Source organism: Lichenostomus cassidix, chromosome 6, assembly GCF_008360975.1.
Source record: "Lichenostomus cassidix isolate B80296 chromosome 6, HeHo_3.0, whole genome shotgun sequence".
NCBI lineage: Eukaryota > Metazoa > Chordata > Aves > Passeriformes > Meliphagidae > Lichenostomus > Lichenostomus cassidix.
Window position 1 is genome coordinate 31,014,472 of NC_139487.1, and position 21,166 is coordinate 31,035,637.

The 21,166-nt window shown below is 38.7% G+C and overlaps 2 protein-coding genes across 4 annotated transcripts in view; one reads left to right on the plus strand and one right to left on the minus strand.

Annotated features, from left to right (window-relative positions):
• The window catches only part of MYPN (myopalladin), a 74,560-nt gene extending 59,993 nt beyond the window's left edge, over positions 1-14,567 (plus strand). For all 3 annotated transcript variants that reach the window (XM_085064268.1, XM_085064267.1, XM_085064269.1), the window contains exons 13-20: positions 540-761; positions 1,234-1,383; positions 2,214-2,293; positions 2,768-2,894; positions 4,402-4,609; positions 5,388-5,553; positions 7,698-7,831; positions 9,816-14,567. In XM_085064268.1, coding sequence (XP_084920394.1) covers positions 540-761; positions 1,234-1,383; positions 2,214-2,293; positions 2,768-2,894; positions 4,402-4,609; positions 5,388-5,553; positions 7,698-7,831; positions 9,816-9,985 — 1,257 coding nt within the window. In that variant the 3' untranslated portion in view covers positions 9,986-14,567. The remainder of the gene's footprint in view (positions 1-539; positions 762-1,233; positions 1,384-2,213; positions 2,294-2,767; positions 2,895-4,401; positions 4,610-5,387; positions 5,554-7,697; positions 7,832-9,815) is intronic.
• Positions 14,568-18,621: 4,054 nt separating this feature from the next.
• Positions 18,622-20,790, minus strand: ATOH7 (atonal bHLH transcription factor 7). Its single transcript, XM_085064289.1, has one exon. It carries the CDS (start codon positions 19,890-19,892, stop codon positions 19,437-19,439), a length of 456 nt encoding a protein of 151 aa, XP_084920415.1. The 5' UTR covers positions 19,893-20,790; the 3' UTR covers positions 18,622-19,436.
• Positions 20,791-21,166: the final 376 nt, after the last annotated feature.

Here is a 21,166-nt window from a genome sequence, read left to right on the forward strand (position 1 = left end):
TCTAAGAATGTCAATGCAATATATTTTGCTTTCTCAGTTACACCAGCTAGAAATCTGTCCAAGTTTAACCTGAAGGTAAATTACTCTGAAAATATTTCACTTTCTTCCTGATTTTTTCTTTTAGTAGGTATAGTTTTCCTCATTTAATTATGAACTAACGTATATAGCATTCATTTCTATAATTAGGAGATGACTAATATTTGAACACAAAATTCTCAAAAGCTTGGTATGTTTTAATGATCTCTTTTGATCAACAGTGTGCAAGAATATAATTTTTTTTGACAGGGACTTAGAGGAATTACATGGTTTTTTTTTTTTTGCTGCCTTTGAACAAACTCAGTCTTATTAGTTACATTGTGCAGATCTACAATGCAGTATCTGTGTCTGCAAACCAAATTCAGACTGTTTCAGGATGTCCCAGGTTTACTCAGGCTTTTTTATTTTCACTCATTTTAGAAATAGTCTAAAAGAGCCAGTGGCTGCAAATACCCCAAAACATGAGTGATCTTGTTCAGACATGTGCCTCTCTCACCCTGCAGGAATACAAGATTTCCAGCTTTGAGCAGAGGCTGATGAATGAAATAGAATTTCGCCTTGAACGGACACCGGTGGATGAATCCGATGACGAAGTCCAACACGAGGAAATCCCTACAGGCAAATACATAGCACCCATCTTTGATAAGAGACTCAAGCATTTCCGGGTAACAGAAGGATCCCCTATTACATTCACCTGCAAAATAGTTGGAATACCTGTTCCCAAGGTATGTCATTCTCACTGTAACTGGAAAAAGAACAAAACCCAACTACCCACTGCTTTCTATACATCCCTCCGGGAAGTCTCCCTCCTAAGCACAGGGCACAGTGGAGAGATCTCTCAAACTAATCATTTCCCCCACCTTTCTAAAACAACAGTATCTGCTCTTGAGCATGCATCAGGCCTTGAGGTACAGCCACCTGACTGCAGGAGACACAGAACTGCACAACCTCCCAGAACGTGAACTTCTCAGAAAGATGAGAACTGATCTAACCACTAACATGCCTAGAGCCCAGCAAAGAGAACCTGACAGGCCCAGCTGTGATACACAGCTTTCTGAGTTCAACCTGGATTTATTCTGTTTCACAGTGTAACTGACATGTGAAGTTTGTAATTCTCTGAAATTTCATTAGTTGTTGCTCAACTTGTGTTATTTTTCTAGTCACTGTTAAGTCACAGGGTGGGTCTGATCACCACAGGTCTACTGGTTCAAGGATGGCAAACAGATTTCCAAGAAAAACCCCCATTTCAAAATGAACAGAGAAGAAGATGGAACATGTTCTTTACATATTGAAGCTGCTACTAATGATGATGATGGCAACTACACGATTATGGCTGCAAACCCACAAGTAAGGTGTTTTATTCTCTTTTACAAAACTCCTTGTTTCATTTTTTCCTAATATATGTTAATAGGAAAACCAATTAGGTCACATACTCTGACATCAAGTGGTGACTGTATCACAAATCAGATGCTTCAGAGCATAGGAGAAGAAACTATGTAAAGAAGACCAATGGAAACTACTCCCCTGTTACACATCCAGTCAAAATCATTAAGGACATTTTTTCACATTAATAACTCCTGCCCTACCTCCTTCCCACTCCCAGTTGCTGATAGGTACCTTTTCAGTTGTGACGAGACAGACATGTTTCAGGCAAAAAGAATAGAGCAAGGAAAAACAAAGTTACATTGAATTTGGAAGTGTTGCCAAACATAATTATACTCTCTATCTAGGATGCAAAGACGTGGATCTGCAAATAGCCTCACTCCTAACACCATTCTCCTTCACCCCATGTAGTAGCTGAGCTATGTATTTAGAAGTATATTCATCAGGCAACTTTTTCCGGTTTAAAATTTTCTTTCCTTTTTTTTAATTATATTTCCTTTCAGTTTCTGTATGGCTGCATTTTAAAGAATGCCAGTACAAAGGTACTAGCAGAAAGTACCTGTGGCAGTAATAAAGCAGGGATGGGCACCACTGCTAAATGCATTGCCACAGCCTGGAAGAGCCTGAGAAACCCCTGCCTCAACTGCACTGGCCTTGGGAAAGTAGTATTTTCACTACAGTTCACCTACTTTCTGAATATAAATCCTAATGCATTGTAAATGTTCAATATTTATACTTTAAAATGAAATGAGCTATTAACCAACTATTAATTCTGTTTCCATTGTGATTTGCAGGGGAGGATCAGCTGTTCAGGACACCTGATGGTTCAGAGTGTCCCTTTTCGGGGACGAGTATCAACAACTCAGCCTCACAGGTGAAAGAAAGAAGTCCTGCAGACCTTCTTTATACTTTTTACTGAAAGCATCAAAAATAACCACTGCATTCATTGAACGTCAGTTCTGAATCATAAAATGGAAGTAACACTAGCAGTGCCTTCTCAACAGGTCACTTTTACGTTTTTGAAGGTCATCCTCAAATACAGGGAAGTTTAAGTATGATTTCACTTACTTATTGCAGTGGAGCTAAAGGCAAGTGATGGATTAGCAAAATGAAATCCAGCCAAAAGAAGCTTGGGAATGTAACTATATCTACATGATACAGTTAACTTGATAATCTTTCTAAATGGAAAATATCCAAGAAATAGATTACAATCAGTCCATTTCTTTCTGCCCTTTTATGTAACTCAAGCTATCTCTCCATCTTTTTCCCCAATTTCCTCCTCTTTTTTAAGCATTAGGAAAGAAAAAGAACTGAGTATCCAAACCCACACGTGATTTTTGTGTTGCAGAACACGACCCCGGGTGCCAGAAGGAGACAAAGAGGCAGTTCAAGAACGCTTTTTCAGGCCATACTTTCTACAGGCTCCAGGTGACATGGTGGCACATGAAGGACGACTTTGTAGGTTGGACTGTAAGGTATTAACTGGCTCCTCTGCTCACTCTCCCTTTCCTACCTCTGTACATGCAGTGCTATGTGTTTTCATGTTCTTTATTGCATGCATGAGCATTTTCCATTCAAGTTTTAATGCTTCACTTTTAAAGCTATCTCTTTAATGCCATTGTCTCTGAGCTGATTCCAGGGATTTCTTTTGAACAAATGCTCTATGGGATGAAGAACACAGAAAACACAACTCAAAAGGCTCACTTACAAGGTTGTCCAAATTACTAGATATGTTCACTGTGTCCTTTACCAGTATGAACTCCAGAAGCTCTGCTCCATTATTAGATTCTTGAACATAATCCAGAATAGCACAAAACTGTGAGAAAGAGAGGATTCAGCACATTGCTTTGTGTTCAAACAAATGTTCCCATTGTATTGGATTGAATTACTGAAGATTAATACTCCCTGAAAAGAGGGAACTAAGCCCAGTTCATTTTATGCCTCCCCAGCAAGCACAGAGGCAGAAACATCCCCATTTACTGATTGAAATCCTGCTGTGAAAGAGTTGTCAGAGGTTAAAGCACACATAGTGAACATCCTGTTATTGAACACCTTTAAGCGAATCATCTGCTCCAACATATTCTGGTAGCCCCTCTGTGTCCCTGTAGTGCAACAAAGGTGGCAGTGCTGACACTCACCTCTACCCTGAAGAGGGTAGAAGCTCTGAGGCACAAGTTAATGCCCTGAAGATGAGCAAGATTCATTACTAGGTAATTTACGATGTAAAGTTTACAAGGAGCTTGCCAAAGAATTTGGTTATTCCTAGCTCTGCTATCCTGGCAGAGCTTGTGAAGCCTTAAAGCATGTCTGGCATTGCACAAACCTGAGAGAGAGCAGTCCTCACTCAGACAAGTTCCACTTCCCCCTTTCTCTGCTTTGTAAATACTGTTTGGAAAGCAGTATTTTAGACATGAGTAAGTACTTCTACCTATTGGAAACGTTTTTAATACCATAATACAATCTAATAATCTTTAAAAAATACTTTATTTGTAGTGTTCTAAAGCATGTAAGTTCAACAGCTATGAAGTATTATATTCACCATATTTCACACAATACAAAGTAATTTATATTTTATTTATCTCTGTTAAACTCTGTAGTGTTTTAGACCCAGGGATTTGATTTATATTTATTTGATTTACATTCAGCACTAAAAAAAGGGAAAACTAGTAGATTATTAGGAGTCTTTTATGAATCTCATATACCAATTTTGTATCTTATAAACCAAGTTTCTTCCTTTCTTACTAAGAAAAATGTAGATATTTCATGTATTATTTTATCTTTTTGCTAGTTTGTTTTCTGGTTTTCTCCCTTTTGGAACGAGTCAGCAGACAAACAAAACTGAAAAATAATTTAAAAAAAAAATCTTTCTGCTCCAGATTCTGACATGATTCAGCTGGCATTTGAAAAAAGGCCTAGCCCTGAATTGACTAACCTTTCTCTGTCAGTTGGATATATGTCTTGAGCTGTCTCCCTGTGTTTTAGGTGAGTGGGTTACCAACTCCAGACCTGACGTGGCTCCTGAACGGCAAACCTGTTCTCCCAGACGGCAGACACAAGATGCTGGTCAGGGAGACTGGAGTTCACTCTCTGCTCATCGATCCTCTCTCCCAAAGTGATGCTGGAACTTATACTTGCCTTGCCACTAACAAAACAGGACAAAATTCATTTAGTCTGGAGCTCACTGTTGTAGGTAAGAAACACTGAAAAACTAGCCTCAGTGATGAAGTTATTTGTATGCATTTCTTCAAACTTGCCTTACATAGTTTCCCTACAGCCAAGTATAAATAAATAGTTAATGCACTGAAAGCAGAGGAATCCAATAGATATAGATACAGATATGTAACATATACATATACATACATATATATATCCCTCCTCAGCTGACAGAGGGAAATACACCTGGTGCTCAGTTGACCAGTGCACTCCTGTTACTAATAGAGGACTGTAAGAATTCTACCTCATTATCACCCTACCTCTCTTGTCTGGGCAAAATGACATTCATAATTTTCTTCCCAAAAAAATGCTTAGGGTTTGAATTCATAATAAATGTTGAGGTATCCTAGATTTCAGCCCAAATTTTATCAGTTTAAAATTTTTTTTAAAGAGAAAAATTTAAATCTGAATACTGCTCTTTAATAAAGACTTAAAAAGATGTGAGATACTGAAATTTATGGATCTGGCATTAATCTCCTGCAATAGAAATTAAGGTCTATTAATGGAAAGTAAATATGTCTAATGTTTTGACCCATTAGACATGCATAAATGCTTTCATGAACTTCAGTTCTGTCTATTATTTACTTTACATTCCCTTACAGAAGCTATGTCATGGCGTTTCACTTCCCTTCCAATACCCCACTAAAAACTCACAACCTATTTTGGTCACAAGAATAATTTTTATTATGTTCTTCCATACTGTCCAAAGCGAAAGAAAGAATAAAAGATCTGTTGTTCAATAATTCTTTTTCCAGCAAAGGAAGTGAAAAGAGCCCCAATGTTTTTGGAGAAGCTTCAGAACTGCGGTGTTCCAGAAGGGTACCCCGTCAGATTAGAGTGCAGAGTTGTGGGAATGCCACCTCCCGTATTTTACTGGAAGAAAGATAATGAGACCATCCCATCAAACAGAGAGAGGATGAGGTACTGTACCATCATGTCGTGCCTGAAGTTTCCTGTGGCTGGACCAACTTTATCCATGAAAACTTGTGTGATAAGCACAGATGGTGGTGTTTTGCAAACAACTACTTTCACCCACATAACAATGAAAGAACTTGCTTCCCTGTGAGGCGAACAATGGCTGTTTCCTTGGTTCACTATACACCACTGCTTCAGAGGGTGGGGAGAGAGCTTTTGGGCCATAGGCCTGATAGAGCATATGAATCTCCTCATCAAAGATACTCTGATATGGTATTTTAATGCATTTGAGCACCTTATTCTCTCTAAGCTATTTTTCCCCAGTCTAGTTATAACTGTGCATGAATTCAAATTCAGAACAGCTAGGACATGGTTTTGAGTACCCCAGAGCATGGGATAATAGAGAGTTTATCATATCAGATACAGAGGCTGATAACAAAGTTGGTCACAGAGGCAAAGACTTTGATCCATGCTTACAAAATAAAACAACATTCAGGTGCAGCTCTTGCAGTCTAATGCATCACTATTTCTTCAGTTTGGCAAAAGAAAAGGTGATGAAATAATGTGCCTATCTGCAATTAATAAATTAATGGCTTTCATTTTATTTTTAAGATATCTACTTCAGCATATATCTGATTTTTAGCATTTCACTTGGTTCTAATTAATGATTTGATGCAGTCACTAGATGTCTGATATCAGCTCCAAGAAGTACCACATCTCACCACACATACCTGCAGGCTATCAGTACAGAAAGGTGGCCCAGCAGCAGCACCTATTAGGGATGCACACCTATCACAAGCAGAAGCATTCCTGGAAAACTCTTTCATTGCCCTGTCCCCACTCAGAGGCCGCTATTCCTCTCCAAAAACCCCATCTGACTCTGACCTTCAACAGCCTGTAGTCTATATGGTTTGGGCCCAGTCAAGTTTAATTTGAGCTCAGTCCTGTTTAATATCTTTATGGATGAACTGGATGAGGGGGGACTGCTGCTTATGCTCAGCAGAGGAATGGCTGAGGGAAACCTCCCACACCCCACAACTCCAGGAGACCAGACTGCCTGCCCCAAAGGCTTCCAGTGGCTCTGCACAGGTCCATGGGCAGCATTGTCCTTGATTGTCCCTATCTTGCCCCACTGTTGTCTTCCTGCCTGAAGCCAAGAGACAATTTTGTATCAGGATAAGGACACACACCAGCTCTTATACTACTGCATCCCCAGCTTAAGGCAAATTATGCAGGGAGCAAAAGGTGAACATTCCCTTTTTTATTAGTGCTGTCGGAAGCACAAAATGTCCTCATGTCCTGAAAGTCTGTGGTTTCATTCCAGTTCATAAGAAAACAAAATCTCAAATCTCAGAACATCCTACAACTTCAAGTGTACTGAAGTGCTCACCTTGCACTTCTTCCTTTATAACGAGAGAAACCTGAAAAATATATATTCACTTCTTCCTTTATAACGAGAGAAACCTGAAACCTGGGTTGATGAAAAGGACCTAGAGCCTTTTTAACCTCAGCCTAGAGAGCAGAGGAATCTCAGTTCTGCTACACACTACTGAAAAGTTTTTCCTAGAAATTGTAGCCACAAAGTCTTAGATCCCTGGAAAGCAAAGGAAGTGAAGGAAACAATGAAGCAGCTTTCTTTTAGAGTGACAGCTAAACAAACCTTTCTGATTTTCCCGCTTGGTCATTTTCTCATGGAAAAAGGTGCCTCAAGAAAGCTTCTGATTGGCTCTGGTTGCTGTTGCGAAAAATATCACAACTTCTTACAAGTGCTCTTGGCATTTTGTTATGCTCTTGTTCCAGCTCCTGAACTAGGACAAAATACAGTATGATTGTGCAGCAGCTTTGCACAGGTTTAGTTCATTAGTATTCGAAAAATAATATTAACATATCCAGAGCAACAATTCAGCTTCCACTGTCACACCCTGGCTGTGCACAAAGGACTGAGAGGAGCCAGAACAGATCTGAGATTTCCTGATCATTGTTTGAGGCCACACTCAAAGCAAATCTATTGACTACAGATGCCTCAGACTACTACCTCTTTGAGAATAGAAATTATAATGTATCCATTTCATATTTAATATACATATTTTAAAATCTGAAAGCTGCTATGCCCTTGAGAAATACTAATTCCTGAACACTTGTGTTCCCAGCATGCATCAAGATACAACAGGGTACGTCTGCCTCCTGATCCAGCCTGCCAAGAAAGCAGATGCAGGCTGGTACACCTTGTCTGCAAAGAACGAAGCTGGCATTGTCTCCTGTACTGCTCGGCTTGACATATACGGTAGGTGTTGGCTGGTAAATAAAACAAACCCTCAACTAGTTCTTATTATGGGTTTGATATGGATTAGATATCAGTGTCACAGCATGGCCACAGCTTAATAAGGCCCCAGAAGAGATACAATGATACAGCTAAATGGCCAAACCAGCTCTACTGCATTGGCCTAAAGGAGGGTAAGGAAAAAGAAACACCTAAGGAGGAGTTTTGCACAATATTCTCTACTCCCATTTTCCACCTTCCAGAATCCCTAGACACATAAGCATATATTTATAAGTTGAACCTTAACTCTACTGCCTCTGACGTGTGTCTGTGCCAAAGCCCTGACCTGATGGAACAATAAATTGTGCACAAGAAAATGGACCCCTTCTTCCCCAGAGCACAAGTGGTGCAAACCAAGCCTAACTGCTGGGGGCTACTTTACACCTAATACATTTGTGTAGGACTCAGAAGGCCTCAGCCCATTTAAAGAACTACAGCACATCATTTAACTGTTATCTCTGCAAGATAGAATAGACAAAGTAGAGTACTCCGATCACTTCAGCAGCATAATAAAACAGAAAACATGTTCCACAAACTGGATTTTATATGTATCTACATATATATTCCAAAAAATGACTGGATTATAACCAGACATTCAAAAGAAAGGAAAAAAAAAAAAAAAAGCAAGAAAGAAAACCCACATGTTCTCAAACTCGTTTTTCTAATTTTTTTAAACCCCACCTAATTATCAGAAATAAATCACCAGAGCATCTCTGTCAGCCTCCTGCCACCTAGTGGTGATATGGGCAATAGTAATGGAAGGATCCAGCGAGGGCTGGGGAGAGGCTGACTCAAGAAAGGTAATACAAAATGAAAAAATTCCTTAGGTATCCAAATGTTCAAAGACAAATTTGCGTATGAAGGATTCAAGGCACAAACAGGAAAAATATGGAAATCAAGAAATGCCTCCCAATTCCAACCACATTTTCTAAAATATGCAACTCACGCCCCAAAGTGAGTGACAGAAGTAACTTTTCTTTGTGCTATTTTGAATGGGTAGGGTCCAGTGATTGAAGTTGTGGTCTGATATTTGCAATTCCACGTGCAAAGAAAAATAATAATGAGTAAATAATGAGTTCAAGTAGAAAAAAAATTAGGGCTGTAAGAAAAAACTAGGCTCTTTTTAAAATATTTCCTGATGGAGTGAAAATTCAGCATGGAAATACATTTCCTATCAATGATTAACATGTAGATTGCAGTCTCCCCCACTAAGTTACCTCAGAGTATTGGAGCCTGAACTTGACTTTCATTTTAACTGCTGATAGGTATGTCTAACTAATTTGGGTGCAAACCCATATGGATAAACACTGGCAAAGGTAATACAATTTTCCCTTAAGTGTTTTAGAAGTAACAACTGTTAGGCATTATGCAATTTTTACAAAATTTTAGCAGTATTTGCTCATATGGGAACACGTTGAATACTACTTTTAAATTACTGAATATGTGTCTTTGGATTACATTTCTTTCATTACGTAAAAAAATCTAGAAAACATGTTAGTAGCTGTAAGTACTGGAGGGCAATAAAAATTGCAAACACTTCCTTGAAGAAAAGCCATCCAGAGGATGAAGTAGTACAGAATCAGAGCCTTGTCCAGTTGGTTCATCTCTGTGCACACTATGGTATGTTTTTAGTTTTGATTGCAAGAGCTTTGGAGTAGGCTCCAAAGATTCAATCCTTAAATTTGGGACTTAGTGAAATCCATGTATATGTTGCCACTGAACTGAACTGGGATGGAATTTTATCTGTAGACTTCAATAAAAATACTGAACATATAAACCATGCCAATGATATTATTAGAAAGAACACACCCTAAACCAGAAAAAACAATGCTGTGCTCTCCTCAAGGGTGTTGGAAGCAACTGTCCAGGTGTGTGTATCGATTTCTCTTGTTTCCCTGTGACCCGAACTTCGAGGTTTATATGGCCCTTTGTGTTTGTGTTGCTTCAGCTCAGTGGCACCGTCAGATTCCACAAGCAGTCAAGCTCCGCCCTGCTGGCAGCCGGTACACAAACCTCAGCAGCCAAGGACTCGACATCTTCTCTGCCTTTCCCACTCCTGAGAGCCCCATGTTGTTTTCATCCCCAACCCAAAAGTTGGTGGAGAGTGAAGAACTTTGAAAAACAAACACTTGTTCCAGTTGCACCTGCGGAGGTACTAGAACTGTGAAAAACTAAATAAAACAAAAAAGAGGTACAACTCAAGATGCTCAAGGTTTACAAGCAATTTGTTTGTAATTAAGTGTTCTGCTGCTGCAAATGCTGCAAGTAATATATCGTACAAGACTTTTGCATATGATTTTAATGCAGGATAATTGTGGTATGAAGTGTTGTGCAATAAATTCAGTACTGTGTAGTTTGGTAAGAATTACATAGTAAACATAGTTTTCAGCACCTAAAAGCCAATACCACTTTGACTTCTTGAATTAGAGCTACTGCACTGTAGCTGCCATGGTAAGGATTGATGATGATTAGCTGGAATACTGCCAGTGAAAACATTGACATTACAGCAACAACAATCCTGAATGAGGGTAAACAACAAGACTTTGAATGTAATTCTAAAAAACATGCCAAATAATCACAAAGCACAAGTTAAAGGGAAAAGATGTAACTCATTTTTATACATGATTATTACGCCAGACTATTTTAGAATTTTTGAACTCCAGACTAGACAAATATAGTATTTCATGTAGGTACAGCTGTATACCCTACATATTTATATCTGTGTGTGTGTGTACTCCATGAACTGCATACTCTTGGTGTAAGGGTTCATAAAATAAGGTACAGGGCATGTGCATAAGGCACTAACACAGGAAATAAAAATTCCTCTTGTCTGACGCATGTTCTCTTGAACCCATAGCTGAAACTATTTTACAGATGTGCTTCATACCTTTTTCTTTACCATGTTAGTGATCCTCTGACTTTAACACAGATAACACCAAGCTTGCAACTTCAACAACTTTTAAGTATCAGTCTCTTTTTCCTAATTTTTAATGTGCATCTACCATCTAGCTCATTTTACAGCTAAATGGAAAACAATTACGACTTGGCAAATTTTCACCAACATTTAGGAAATTATCACAATTGTGGTGTCTAACAAGAAGACTGAAAATTCTCTTAGTATACAAAAATCAAGTAACAGTTATGTGCAAAAAGAAAAAAAATAAAACCCTACTGTAACTAGCAGTAGTAATAAATAAGGCAAATTAATGAAAGCTCACCAGAAGGTGTTAGGTGACAACACCTAATGATTGATTTAAATATACTAGGCATTTATGGGAGTTACATTAACACCTCCCAGCTCTTAGAATTTGTGAATGTTTAAGATGTTTTCCTGCATATTTAAATTACTGTTAACCCTCTTCTCCAGACATTGTTCACAAGCACTTCTTACTGCTTTCAACATGGCTGGAGAATGCAATGAAGTCCTATCAAAGTCACAGAGATGGAAAAAAAAATTAACAGATACTTTCATTTTAGACTATATATTTGGGGTTTTTTTCAAATTTAAAACTTAACTTAAAAAAATTACATATTCAAAGAAAACAATGGGGAGTTGTCTTAAGAGCAAAAGACTACTGGATATAGCCAGAGACAGAGAGCTTTTATCTGGGTTTCCCACAAGTACAGCTTCTGTTGTCCCTAACTGTTGGTTCCCTAAGGCTTTAAAGGAAGTAAATTTCTTGTATTGTTTTACTTCCCACTTCAGTGAACACCATAAAACAAAACCATCATTATAACTCTCATGCTTTTGTTAGAAATCTCACGCAACTCACCCCAGACTGGACAGACCAGAAAGCTAAAACACATTCTTATCCTAAGAGTTAAAACGGTATTTCCATGGAAAAGCAGATGTTGCCCATGTTGTACCTCTTCCCTGGCAAACAAAATAAAACTCATGGCTATTAAAAGTGATGCATTGAGTTAAGTGACTTCAGTTATGAGATGCCCAGCTTAAGACATACTGTGGGTCTGATTTTCTAGGATAGAGAATCTAGTGCTCTTCTTATCTTCACTTGGTTTTTAAGATGGCTTAGGGATTCCAAAACTAAACCCTAAATTTTAAGTTTCCCATATTAGTTACTACTCTGGGAAAAATAATACAAAAAATGTTATTGGATTTTGCTTGCTTAATTCAGTGCTGTTTGTGAAATGAGAAGGTAGAGAATTAAGACACAAAAAGATCAAACTCTATTCACATCTACAGCCCTGGTCTTCCCATTATTTCATGAACTAGAAAGTAAATTTTGATCTGAACTATTCCAGGTTGCCTAATGGCCATCAGCCTTTATCCCTAAACACAACCTTAGTCAAGAGATTGCCTGCTTGGAAGTCCCCTGTGGCCCCTTTGCCTGGCTGAGAATGAGAGGTTGGACCAGATGACCCCCTGAGCTTTCTTTAGACCTAAATCACTCTATGTTTCCTAAATTATTTCATTTTCCACTGCCTGTCTGAATATCCCACCGGGATTACTCAGTCAGCTGAGTAGAAACTAAGAATTCAAGCAAGCACAGACTTGTTCTTTTTGTTGGAATCTATCCTATTAGGCAAGTCTAGCTACAAGCATTCTTCACACAGTGTAGAAGAAAGAAATACTAGTACTTAGTACTGGCAAATATCTGGTTACCAGTGCTGGAATCATACTGATCAATATTACTGACAGCAGTAGTGGTTTACAACATCAGACACCACACCCAAAACCAGTGCAAATTAAAAGACAAAATGTAGAGTGTAAATATGCAATCCATATCTCTTCACCTTTTCTCTACAGTATCAGTGGAGTGTCTCTAAACTCCCATCTCTGACCTGACAAGCTGAGGATTAAGTGGTACAATGTTTTTTAAAATGTACATTCAGTTCTTTGGAGGTGGGAGGACAAGAAGGTACTGCTGAAAGACTTTTCCCAAAGATTCATGTAAGAAGGATTAATCCTTAGTCATTCAAGAAGGGGCCCAGAAATCTCAGTGAGAGTTAGCTACAGAAAGTAGATCACCAAATCTGTTAGGTGAACTACAAAATTCTCTCCTGGACAGTATTTATTAGCAAAAGGATCAAAACCCTTCACATTTCCCTACATAACGCAGAAGTCAGCAATTTCAACTACTTTCAGTAGCTCTGACAAAAACAAACTCAGAATCTGATCCCAAATGATCTGTGGCTGTTAGATTTTGTTCATTAACTGCTACAGGACATTTCTCCTCTGCATGTACTGAGCCCATGAAGTGAGCCTGTAAAGGCAGCTTGTGCAAATGGATGCCAATGCCATTAATGATAATATTGATGTGCTGGTCACAAGGAAGAACTTGCAAGAAAAAGACACCAAAATTACATTTGTGTTGTTAAGTGGTGGATAAGACAAGGGGAAAAGGCTTGTGGAAGAGAAGGACAGTAGGGCAGTATTATGTTGCCACACTGCGTCAGGATGTGCTAGAATCTCTGCAACTCTGCTCCCTCCTGAACAACCTGGCTGCTCATTGCTGGTGTTTACTGAATCATCAATTCTACTTCACACTAACCCAGCATTTCATCCTCTTATTCAGAGCAGGCTAGTGCAGCAAGAAAACTTAATGTCAGACCTTCCACTGAAGTCACTGTTAGCAATTAACCTCCAGAAGTCCATGAAACCACCACAATGTGAAGCATAATGCTGTACAAGTGTGATACAGAAATGCTCGGGTTTGTAACCTTTTAAGTGTTTACTGATTCAAAATCTTGTAGGTTTATTTAATTTCCCATTTCCTGCTAATCCTGGTTTTGTATACAACCAGAGGTACACTGTATTGCAAACTAGAGCAGAAATGACAGCTTCTGTGTTGCAATTCTAGATTTCAAAAAGTATTACTTTTACTTTAAACTTTTGGTCCAGAGTGATGCAAACCCAGCCTGCAGCAGCATTACATATGGGACTGCATTGCTATCACTGGACCTCTTGCCTTAAAACCACTGGATTGAGTTCCTTGCTTCCACTTGGAAGGTGGAGCAACCCTTCTGAATGCCTTACATCTGCTAAACTAAGGAGAAACTAACTTCAAATACAAAAACTCAAGTCTGCAGTCTTCATCTCAATATGTAAAAAACAGCCAGTCCCAAACTGTTTACAGTAATTGTAGGTACTTCAACCAATGAATCTGGAATAAGAATTCATTTAAGAACTGTGTTCATAATGCTACCAGGTTTAAAAGCATTAGTTTCTGGAAAATGTCTTTACAAAACCTAATGAAATGTTTATACTGTTAATACTGGAGACACAATTAATTGATAATTGCCTTATTATTTCCAATACAAAAATATTGACTTTGAGCCTCAAAATTCTAGTTAATTTTTTTTCTTGATTAAAGTTGATTTTTTTCCAAAGCCATTCTCACTGAGAAGAAAAATGTTCATGTCGGTTTTACAGTATATTTTAAGTGCACATGAAAGCAAAAAACAAACACCTGCCAGTTCAGTAATGTATTTCCCTTCATCTCACCTGAACTTAAATAAATGCTTCAGAGTTGCATGCAAGACTGGGTCCTCCACATGTTCAAACAATCGTGAAAATGTGCAACAATGTCAAAAGTTTTCTCAGAACTTTGCCGTGACAGCCAAATAATGAAATCAGACTTCACGTTATTTAGAAGAAAATCATAAATATTGTCAACTTATGTACTAGCCATGCTTCTAAGAGGTAGTTGTGAAATAAAGTTGTTGCTTTTTTAAACAATTCTTGATATCAGTTCCCATTGGTTTTAAAATATACTCCTCCCTACAGTGTGTCAGAGCTGAACTCCACTGCCTCAACACTTGGTGCAGAGTCTGCCTGCTGCACTGGCCACCTGGCCCCACCCTGCCCAAGACACCTGTTTGCTGCACCCAGACCAACACTGCTGCACCATTCTCTGTGCACTCAGGCACAGGGCACCTGCTGGAGAGCACTGATCTTTTCGACCCCTGCTGTGTATCCAGCACTTGAACAGGTGAAAACTGAATGAGGGCCACTCAAACACACACACCACACTGAAGGTCTCTCTTCACTACACATGCCTTCAACGTGAACGAGAGAGCTTCTCCTTTGTATAAGGGCACATCAGTACATTGTGCAACAGATTTTAAATGAGCAGCAGATGCAAACCCAACACCTGAAGAAAGCTGGGTCTCATAACTCAGATACAGAACGGAATCAAAGAAAGGACGAGTCCCATCACATCTGCTACTATCAATTTTGCCCTCCCATGTAACCATGCTTCTCCATTCCTATCTGATTTCCATGTACTTCTGTGCCTGCCAAGTCAAAGGAAATGTTCCGAAGACCATTTTCGCTCCATGAGCTAAAGTGGCTCCTTTACATTTTATCATTTCCTCCAAGCAACATAAGTTTCTCCTATTAATGTCTTTATACTTCAAGTCCACTATAAGGAACCATTTATCACATAATAAAAAGAAATCTTGGGCCATAAGTGCTGCGAATTTAAGTAGAGTTCTCCAGTTTTACTTAACAAGAAAGAGGGAGTGAGATAAATACTGAAATACCTAATGACACTCATGCTTCCCCACAGGAGGAAGCTGCAATGTCAGTGACTTTACAAATCCATAGTTGAGGTCAGTCACATTTTTACTTTTAAGAATGGGTACTGTAGCACCATTTCAGAATTCCAGTCAAGAACTGAGTCTTGCCCTGTATGAATGTATAGTACAAGATGGACTGTGCATAAATACCTTACAAATGGTGAGATGGAAGACAGAAGCCTAAAAAACTGGAATGAACAGAAGTTGTAAGACATGCTGATGATCAGGAAGAAAGCATTGACTTTTTAATACTAACACAGGTTTTGGGAATGTGCTACCCTAACCCTGCTTTTAGCCACTGAAAAGTCAATGCAGTTAAAATGTCACTCTAGCTCCAAGCTCAAAAATAACTCTGGGCACGTCAAAACAGGATGGTATGATTAAAAGAATCATAGAAACAGAGTATTTATAGCTTCAAATAGATAACCCTGCAGAATAATAGAGCATAATTTCCCACAAATAATTCATTAGAATTTCACACTGTTTCAACAGTGAATCATGTATCTGTACAGCATGCAACACATATTTAATGAAGCAAGCAGTTCTCATCCCCACTGTTTTCACAGTAACATGGTTCTACAAGTAGAGTGATAATTGGACAGATGTATCAGATGTGGTACTGGTATCACAAACAAAAGTATTTCACGTTTGCACTGCTGTTCAGTGGGACAAAGATTTATGAGCAGACAAAACTCAACCTCTAAGAACACACCAAGCTCTGAGCATCTAAGCTTTTGCATATTTGGAGGCCTAATAGAAGCAATAATTATTTAAGGGAAGGGGGTATGAAATGCCCATACCAGCAAAGTCCAGTACAGAAGGTGGCTCAGAGCCATTATCTGACAAGCATCAGTCAGTGGGGAACAGATATTTGGGAGCAATAATCAAACCCAAGTTAAACAGTCAAGTTTATATTTCACAAAGTGTCACTGAAGTATTTGTAAAGGAAAGCTATGAAAAGAAACCAATGACTTGCTGAACAGTTGCTGAGTTTGAGAAGTCCCAACCAGCATGGATATTATCTGCTTTTCAAACTGCACTCAGAAACAATTTTTAATGATTAAACTTTCCCATTGCCTCAGCTAACTCCCCAAAAGGTTTTAACGGATCATCAGTAGACAGACAGCTATGTATACACTACACAGAATTTACTCTGCTGCCTTCAGTACTATGGTAAACTGAAAATCCCAACTTCCAGCTCAACACTGCACCCTCTCAAGAAACAAGAACAGTATAGCATTAGATAAAATTAGATAAAACTAGATAAAATAAAAAAACTAGATAAAAAAACTAGATAAAATTAGATAAAACTTAGATAAAAGTTTTCCCACCAGTAATATTACTAATTATAAATAAAAGCATCAGTAAACATTCACATCCCACTAGCAGAACAAAATCTAAGAGAAGGGGGATTGCAGGGGATTATAACCTTAACATATTGTTCAATAGCAGGGATTGACACCATGACCTGATTTACACATGTTCACAACCTATGTACTGCTCTGAAGTGCTTTGTAGGGCTTCAGTTTCAAGTATCAATAACTTTTGGTAACATGAGCACAGATATTTTACAGCTTCTGTTGCTTTGTTCATTATGAGAGCTTACTACCATTTACCCATTCCCTGCATACTAATCCTTTATTCTTTTTAACTATATCATCATATGCAGTAGAAAGTAAAGTGTAATGTTACAGGGAAGAAACAAAACTGAAGAGAAATGGATGTTAAGTACTTTTACCTGAATTACTGCAATGTCATGTCCCAACAAAAAAAAAAAAAACAAAAAACCCTCACCTTTAGGCTATCTCTCACTAATCTAAATTCTCCATGTCATATAATCAGATGATTTATTTGCATCCTGTTTCAGTATGGAAAACCCACTGCTGTGCTAGCAGTGCAGGTGAGAGAGTTTTGCCTGAAACTGTCTCACCTAAAACTTCTGCCTAAAGTTTACAGCTAATATATTAGGGTAAGATGGCACATCCTTGAATTATTTAAGAATTGTATTCATTGTTATTACATACATAAACTTGCCACTTAATGGTCAGTAATATTCAAACAGCATTAACTTGATTATTTGGACAACAATTAATTCTACTGTCTCTATGAGTAACAAGACTTCATATCTCTGATGCTAAATCCACTTTCTGCTTGCTGACAAAGATCTAATGTAACTCATACAAAGCAAAGGCCCACATTTTAATAATTAACACTATTCATTACTGTTGAAGAGGCTAAATATACATTTAAAAACCTATTCCTGAACGCCAGTGTTTAAAGGAGTTGCTCAGAATATACAGTGCCTCTTCCACCTGTGCTTAAACCAGCCTGAAATCCAGCTTCCACACCAGGAACCATCCAACTCCCACCCCAGGAAAAGCAGGAGCCTGCAACAGTAATTGAGGGCAAAACGTCAGTGAGGGAGAGACAGACAGGGCGGTCAGGTCTTTCTATGGAACTGCTCCTGCAGCTCAGTCCCTCTCCCCCCAAACAGGGCTTAGTTCCTAGTAATGTCTTTGTTCTTCTCTGAAAGCTGCTTAATTGTCGAAAATAACTCCTATCAAAGCTATTCATTTGTCATTTGAAAGAATCCTAAAGTATAAGACATGGCAGCAGCCAGCAGGGAACCTGCAAGCCTTCCCTGCTGGAAATCCACCAACAGCTGTTGTGGGACAGCAGCTCCCCTTCTCCTTCTCTCTCTTGGCTAACATTAGGGAGGGTTTGTCTCTGGAAACTCCCCTCAGCAGCACCCGCAGAAGCACCCTTCAGCTTCACAGTCTGCTGCCACCTCAACAGGCACAGACAGCTGAGCCTCTGCAGACTCTTCACCCTACTACAAACACATCTGCTTCCCCAGCCATCCTCTCCTACGTGTTTTTTCATCCTCCCAGTCTCTTTCCCTCTTCTGCCTTTTCTGCCCAGACCTCTCCACCCCACACAAGTGAAAGCAGCACACAAACAAAAGACCATTCAGCACATCACCAGGGCTGAAATGAACTCAGCTGCTCTTCAAGAATGTTCCATAATTTTTTCCAAACTTGCATATAAAACACACTCATTACTGTATCTGGGAAGCCAGTATCATTTGCTGGCTGGTTCTTCAACACATTAAACTGCCAGGACTGTGATGGAAGTAGTGTAACATTTGGGGTAGAAAATCCACTAGTTAGTAATGCCTAGGGTAGGAATTTCAGATATTTGGTGAGGACATAACATAGAAAACACTTTATTTATGATTTACAAAATCTGTTATTATTTCCAGATAACATAAGATTAAAAAATAAAATCCCATCATTTCAAGCCTACAAAAATCTAGAAGCTTAGATTATTTTCACACAAGCATTCTCATTTATGGTATATAATCACACATGCTTTTACAGTCATTGAAAATAAAACATTCCTTCCATGACTTGAAACTAGCTCTTTTTCGAGCATACAAGAGACACCACAAATTGGATTAAAGCAAATCTACATAGTCTTGGAAACCATATGTCAAACTTACAAAGTTTAAGAAAGTTAGTTCTCTGAGGACTAGAACACCAATACTTTATAAAACTTTTTCCATGTGAACCATTTATGCAAAAAGAAACCAAAGAACAACTTTAAAGCTGACATAAAAAGAAAAACATGGAATGAAGTTCATTTCTGGTGCTATTCCATTCAGTTACACCATGGGTCAACTTGTCCCATGATCTGTAGAACTACTGTCATGATTCATCACAGAAAAAAAAAAACCCCAAAACTTATTTAATTAAAGCATCAAATGCACTAGATGAACTAGGAAACAATTGTCAGAAATATTTCAAATTAAAAGTATAATTTCCACCAGCATTAAAATAAATTCAATCATCCTAAATGCATTTTGATTTTATGTTCTCAGAGCAAATTTATTTTGTCAAATTACCATAAAATGCAAACAAGAGCCAGCTATTATAACGCCAATATTACCTTAGTCAAGCAGATTAACTCTTGCTAATTATTAAATTACACATCTGGCCTGCTGCATATTCTTAGTTGGCAACAAGTTTTAATTAGCTATTTGGAAGTGTTCGGGGTGGTAGGTGAATATCCGCTGTGCGTAAGGCTCGCTGTCCGCTGCCGGTTTCTGTGCCGTGTAGTGGTGGTAGCTGTCGGCATGGAAGTGCTCACAGTGCAGGCTAATCCACTCTCGCTCACTACTGTACCTTTCAGCTTCGGCCAGGATTCTGGTGAGAGCCATGATGTAGCTCAGAGCCATCTGCAGGGTCTCATACTTGGACAGCTTCTTGTCTTGGCCCCACTGCGGAACCACCTTCCTCAAGCGGTCGAAGGCTGTGTTCAGCCCTTGCATCCGTCTCCTCTCGCGGGCATTGGCAGCCAGCCTTCTCTTGGCAGCGTTCTCCATCCTCTCCGAACTGCACTTCACAACACAGCCTGCTGCACTTCTGCACTGCAGCTCTGACTCCACACCTGACTCCAAGTGACTGGATTTACAGGTTTTCATACTTGATGCAGCTCCACTTCCACACACACAAAGATTGCCTAGCAAAAAATCGGTACCTAAAAAGTGGTAAGGAAAGCACTTTTCCTTAAGCAATGGTTAGCAATGCGAGTAGCCTTCGTACCTCTTGAATCTGTTTCCCAATATCAGTTATGGAGTATTTTTCTTAGCTTCTTAAAAAAAATAAATATAATAAAATAAAAGTTCTTCTGGTTCTTCTGGAAATGTCTGAAAATTGTTCCTTATTGTTTAAAGAATGAATGAAGAATTTTTTATGTCTTATGCTTTCATTCTTTTAGTTTTTTTAATTTCAAAATGAGAGAAAAGAATGAAATCTCCATTCTCAAAATGTATGTTACTGAAGAAAAATGGTCCGTTTAATCCAAGAAGGATTTTACTGGATTAAAGGCACAACAACTCCAAATGGCTGTTACAAATGAGAGAAGTTCTGATTCAGTTTAGGAGAGTATTTTGCAATGGTGAAGGGCTGCGATCTGAAGACGTAACTTCCTAAGAGAGATCTCCTTTTCCTTGGCTCCTGCTGGCCAGCAATGATTGTGTCAAGCAGCCAAGATGAGGCTTTATAGAAACTGCAAAAGCTAAACAGGTGGTAGCAGGTGGGCGGGCGGCACTCTGCTTCCATCCCAGCACCTTCCCACCCTGGGAACTACAGGGGGAAAAAAAAACTAAACAGTAAAATCCCAACATTACAGCCTTCATCTGGTGAGAAGTCTTCCAAAGCCATTCTTTCCAGCCCTAACAACTTGCCATCTGGAGTAGTGTCTGGCTGGCCCCACAAGACTCTGGGCAGTTAAGCAAAAGACCCTTTCAATGGATAATCTGTTGCAACTCAGGGAAAAAAAAAATCTCTGTCCATTGTAATACTGGTACTTTAAAACACATGAAAATTCTGGCGAAGTATTGAGAATAGAAGAAATAACTGTATTAATGAACCAGGAGAAAAAGCTTAAAAATATATGGCCGAGAACACCACTGTTTTATACGTATGGTACCAAAATAAGTAAACTCCAATTATTAGAAACCCTCCAGCACTCACAATCTTAATACTGTATAAAGTACATAACATTGCAACCAGAGTAGTATCTTGAGAAAAATGGGGATTATATATTTGCCTGTCATGAAATTCAATGTTGTTAAAATATTTTAAATATATTTAAATAGTTAAAATGAAGCTATGGATTTATGTAATAATTGCAAAAATATTTAGATAGGTTGTGATAGTTATACACAAAAACATGTAAGTATACAAATCACCT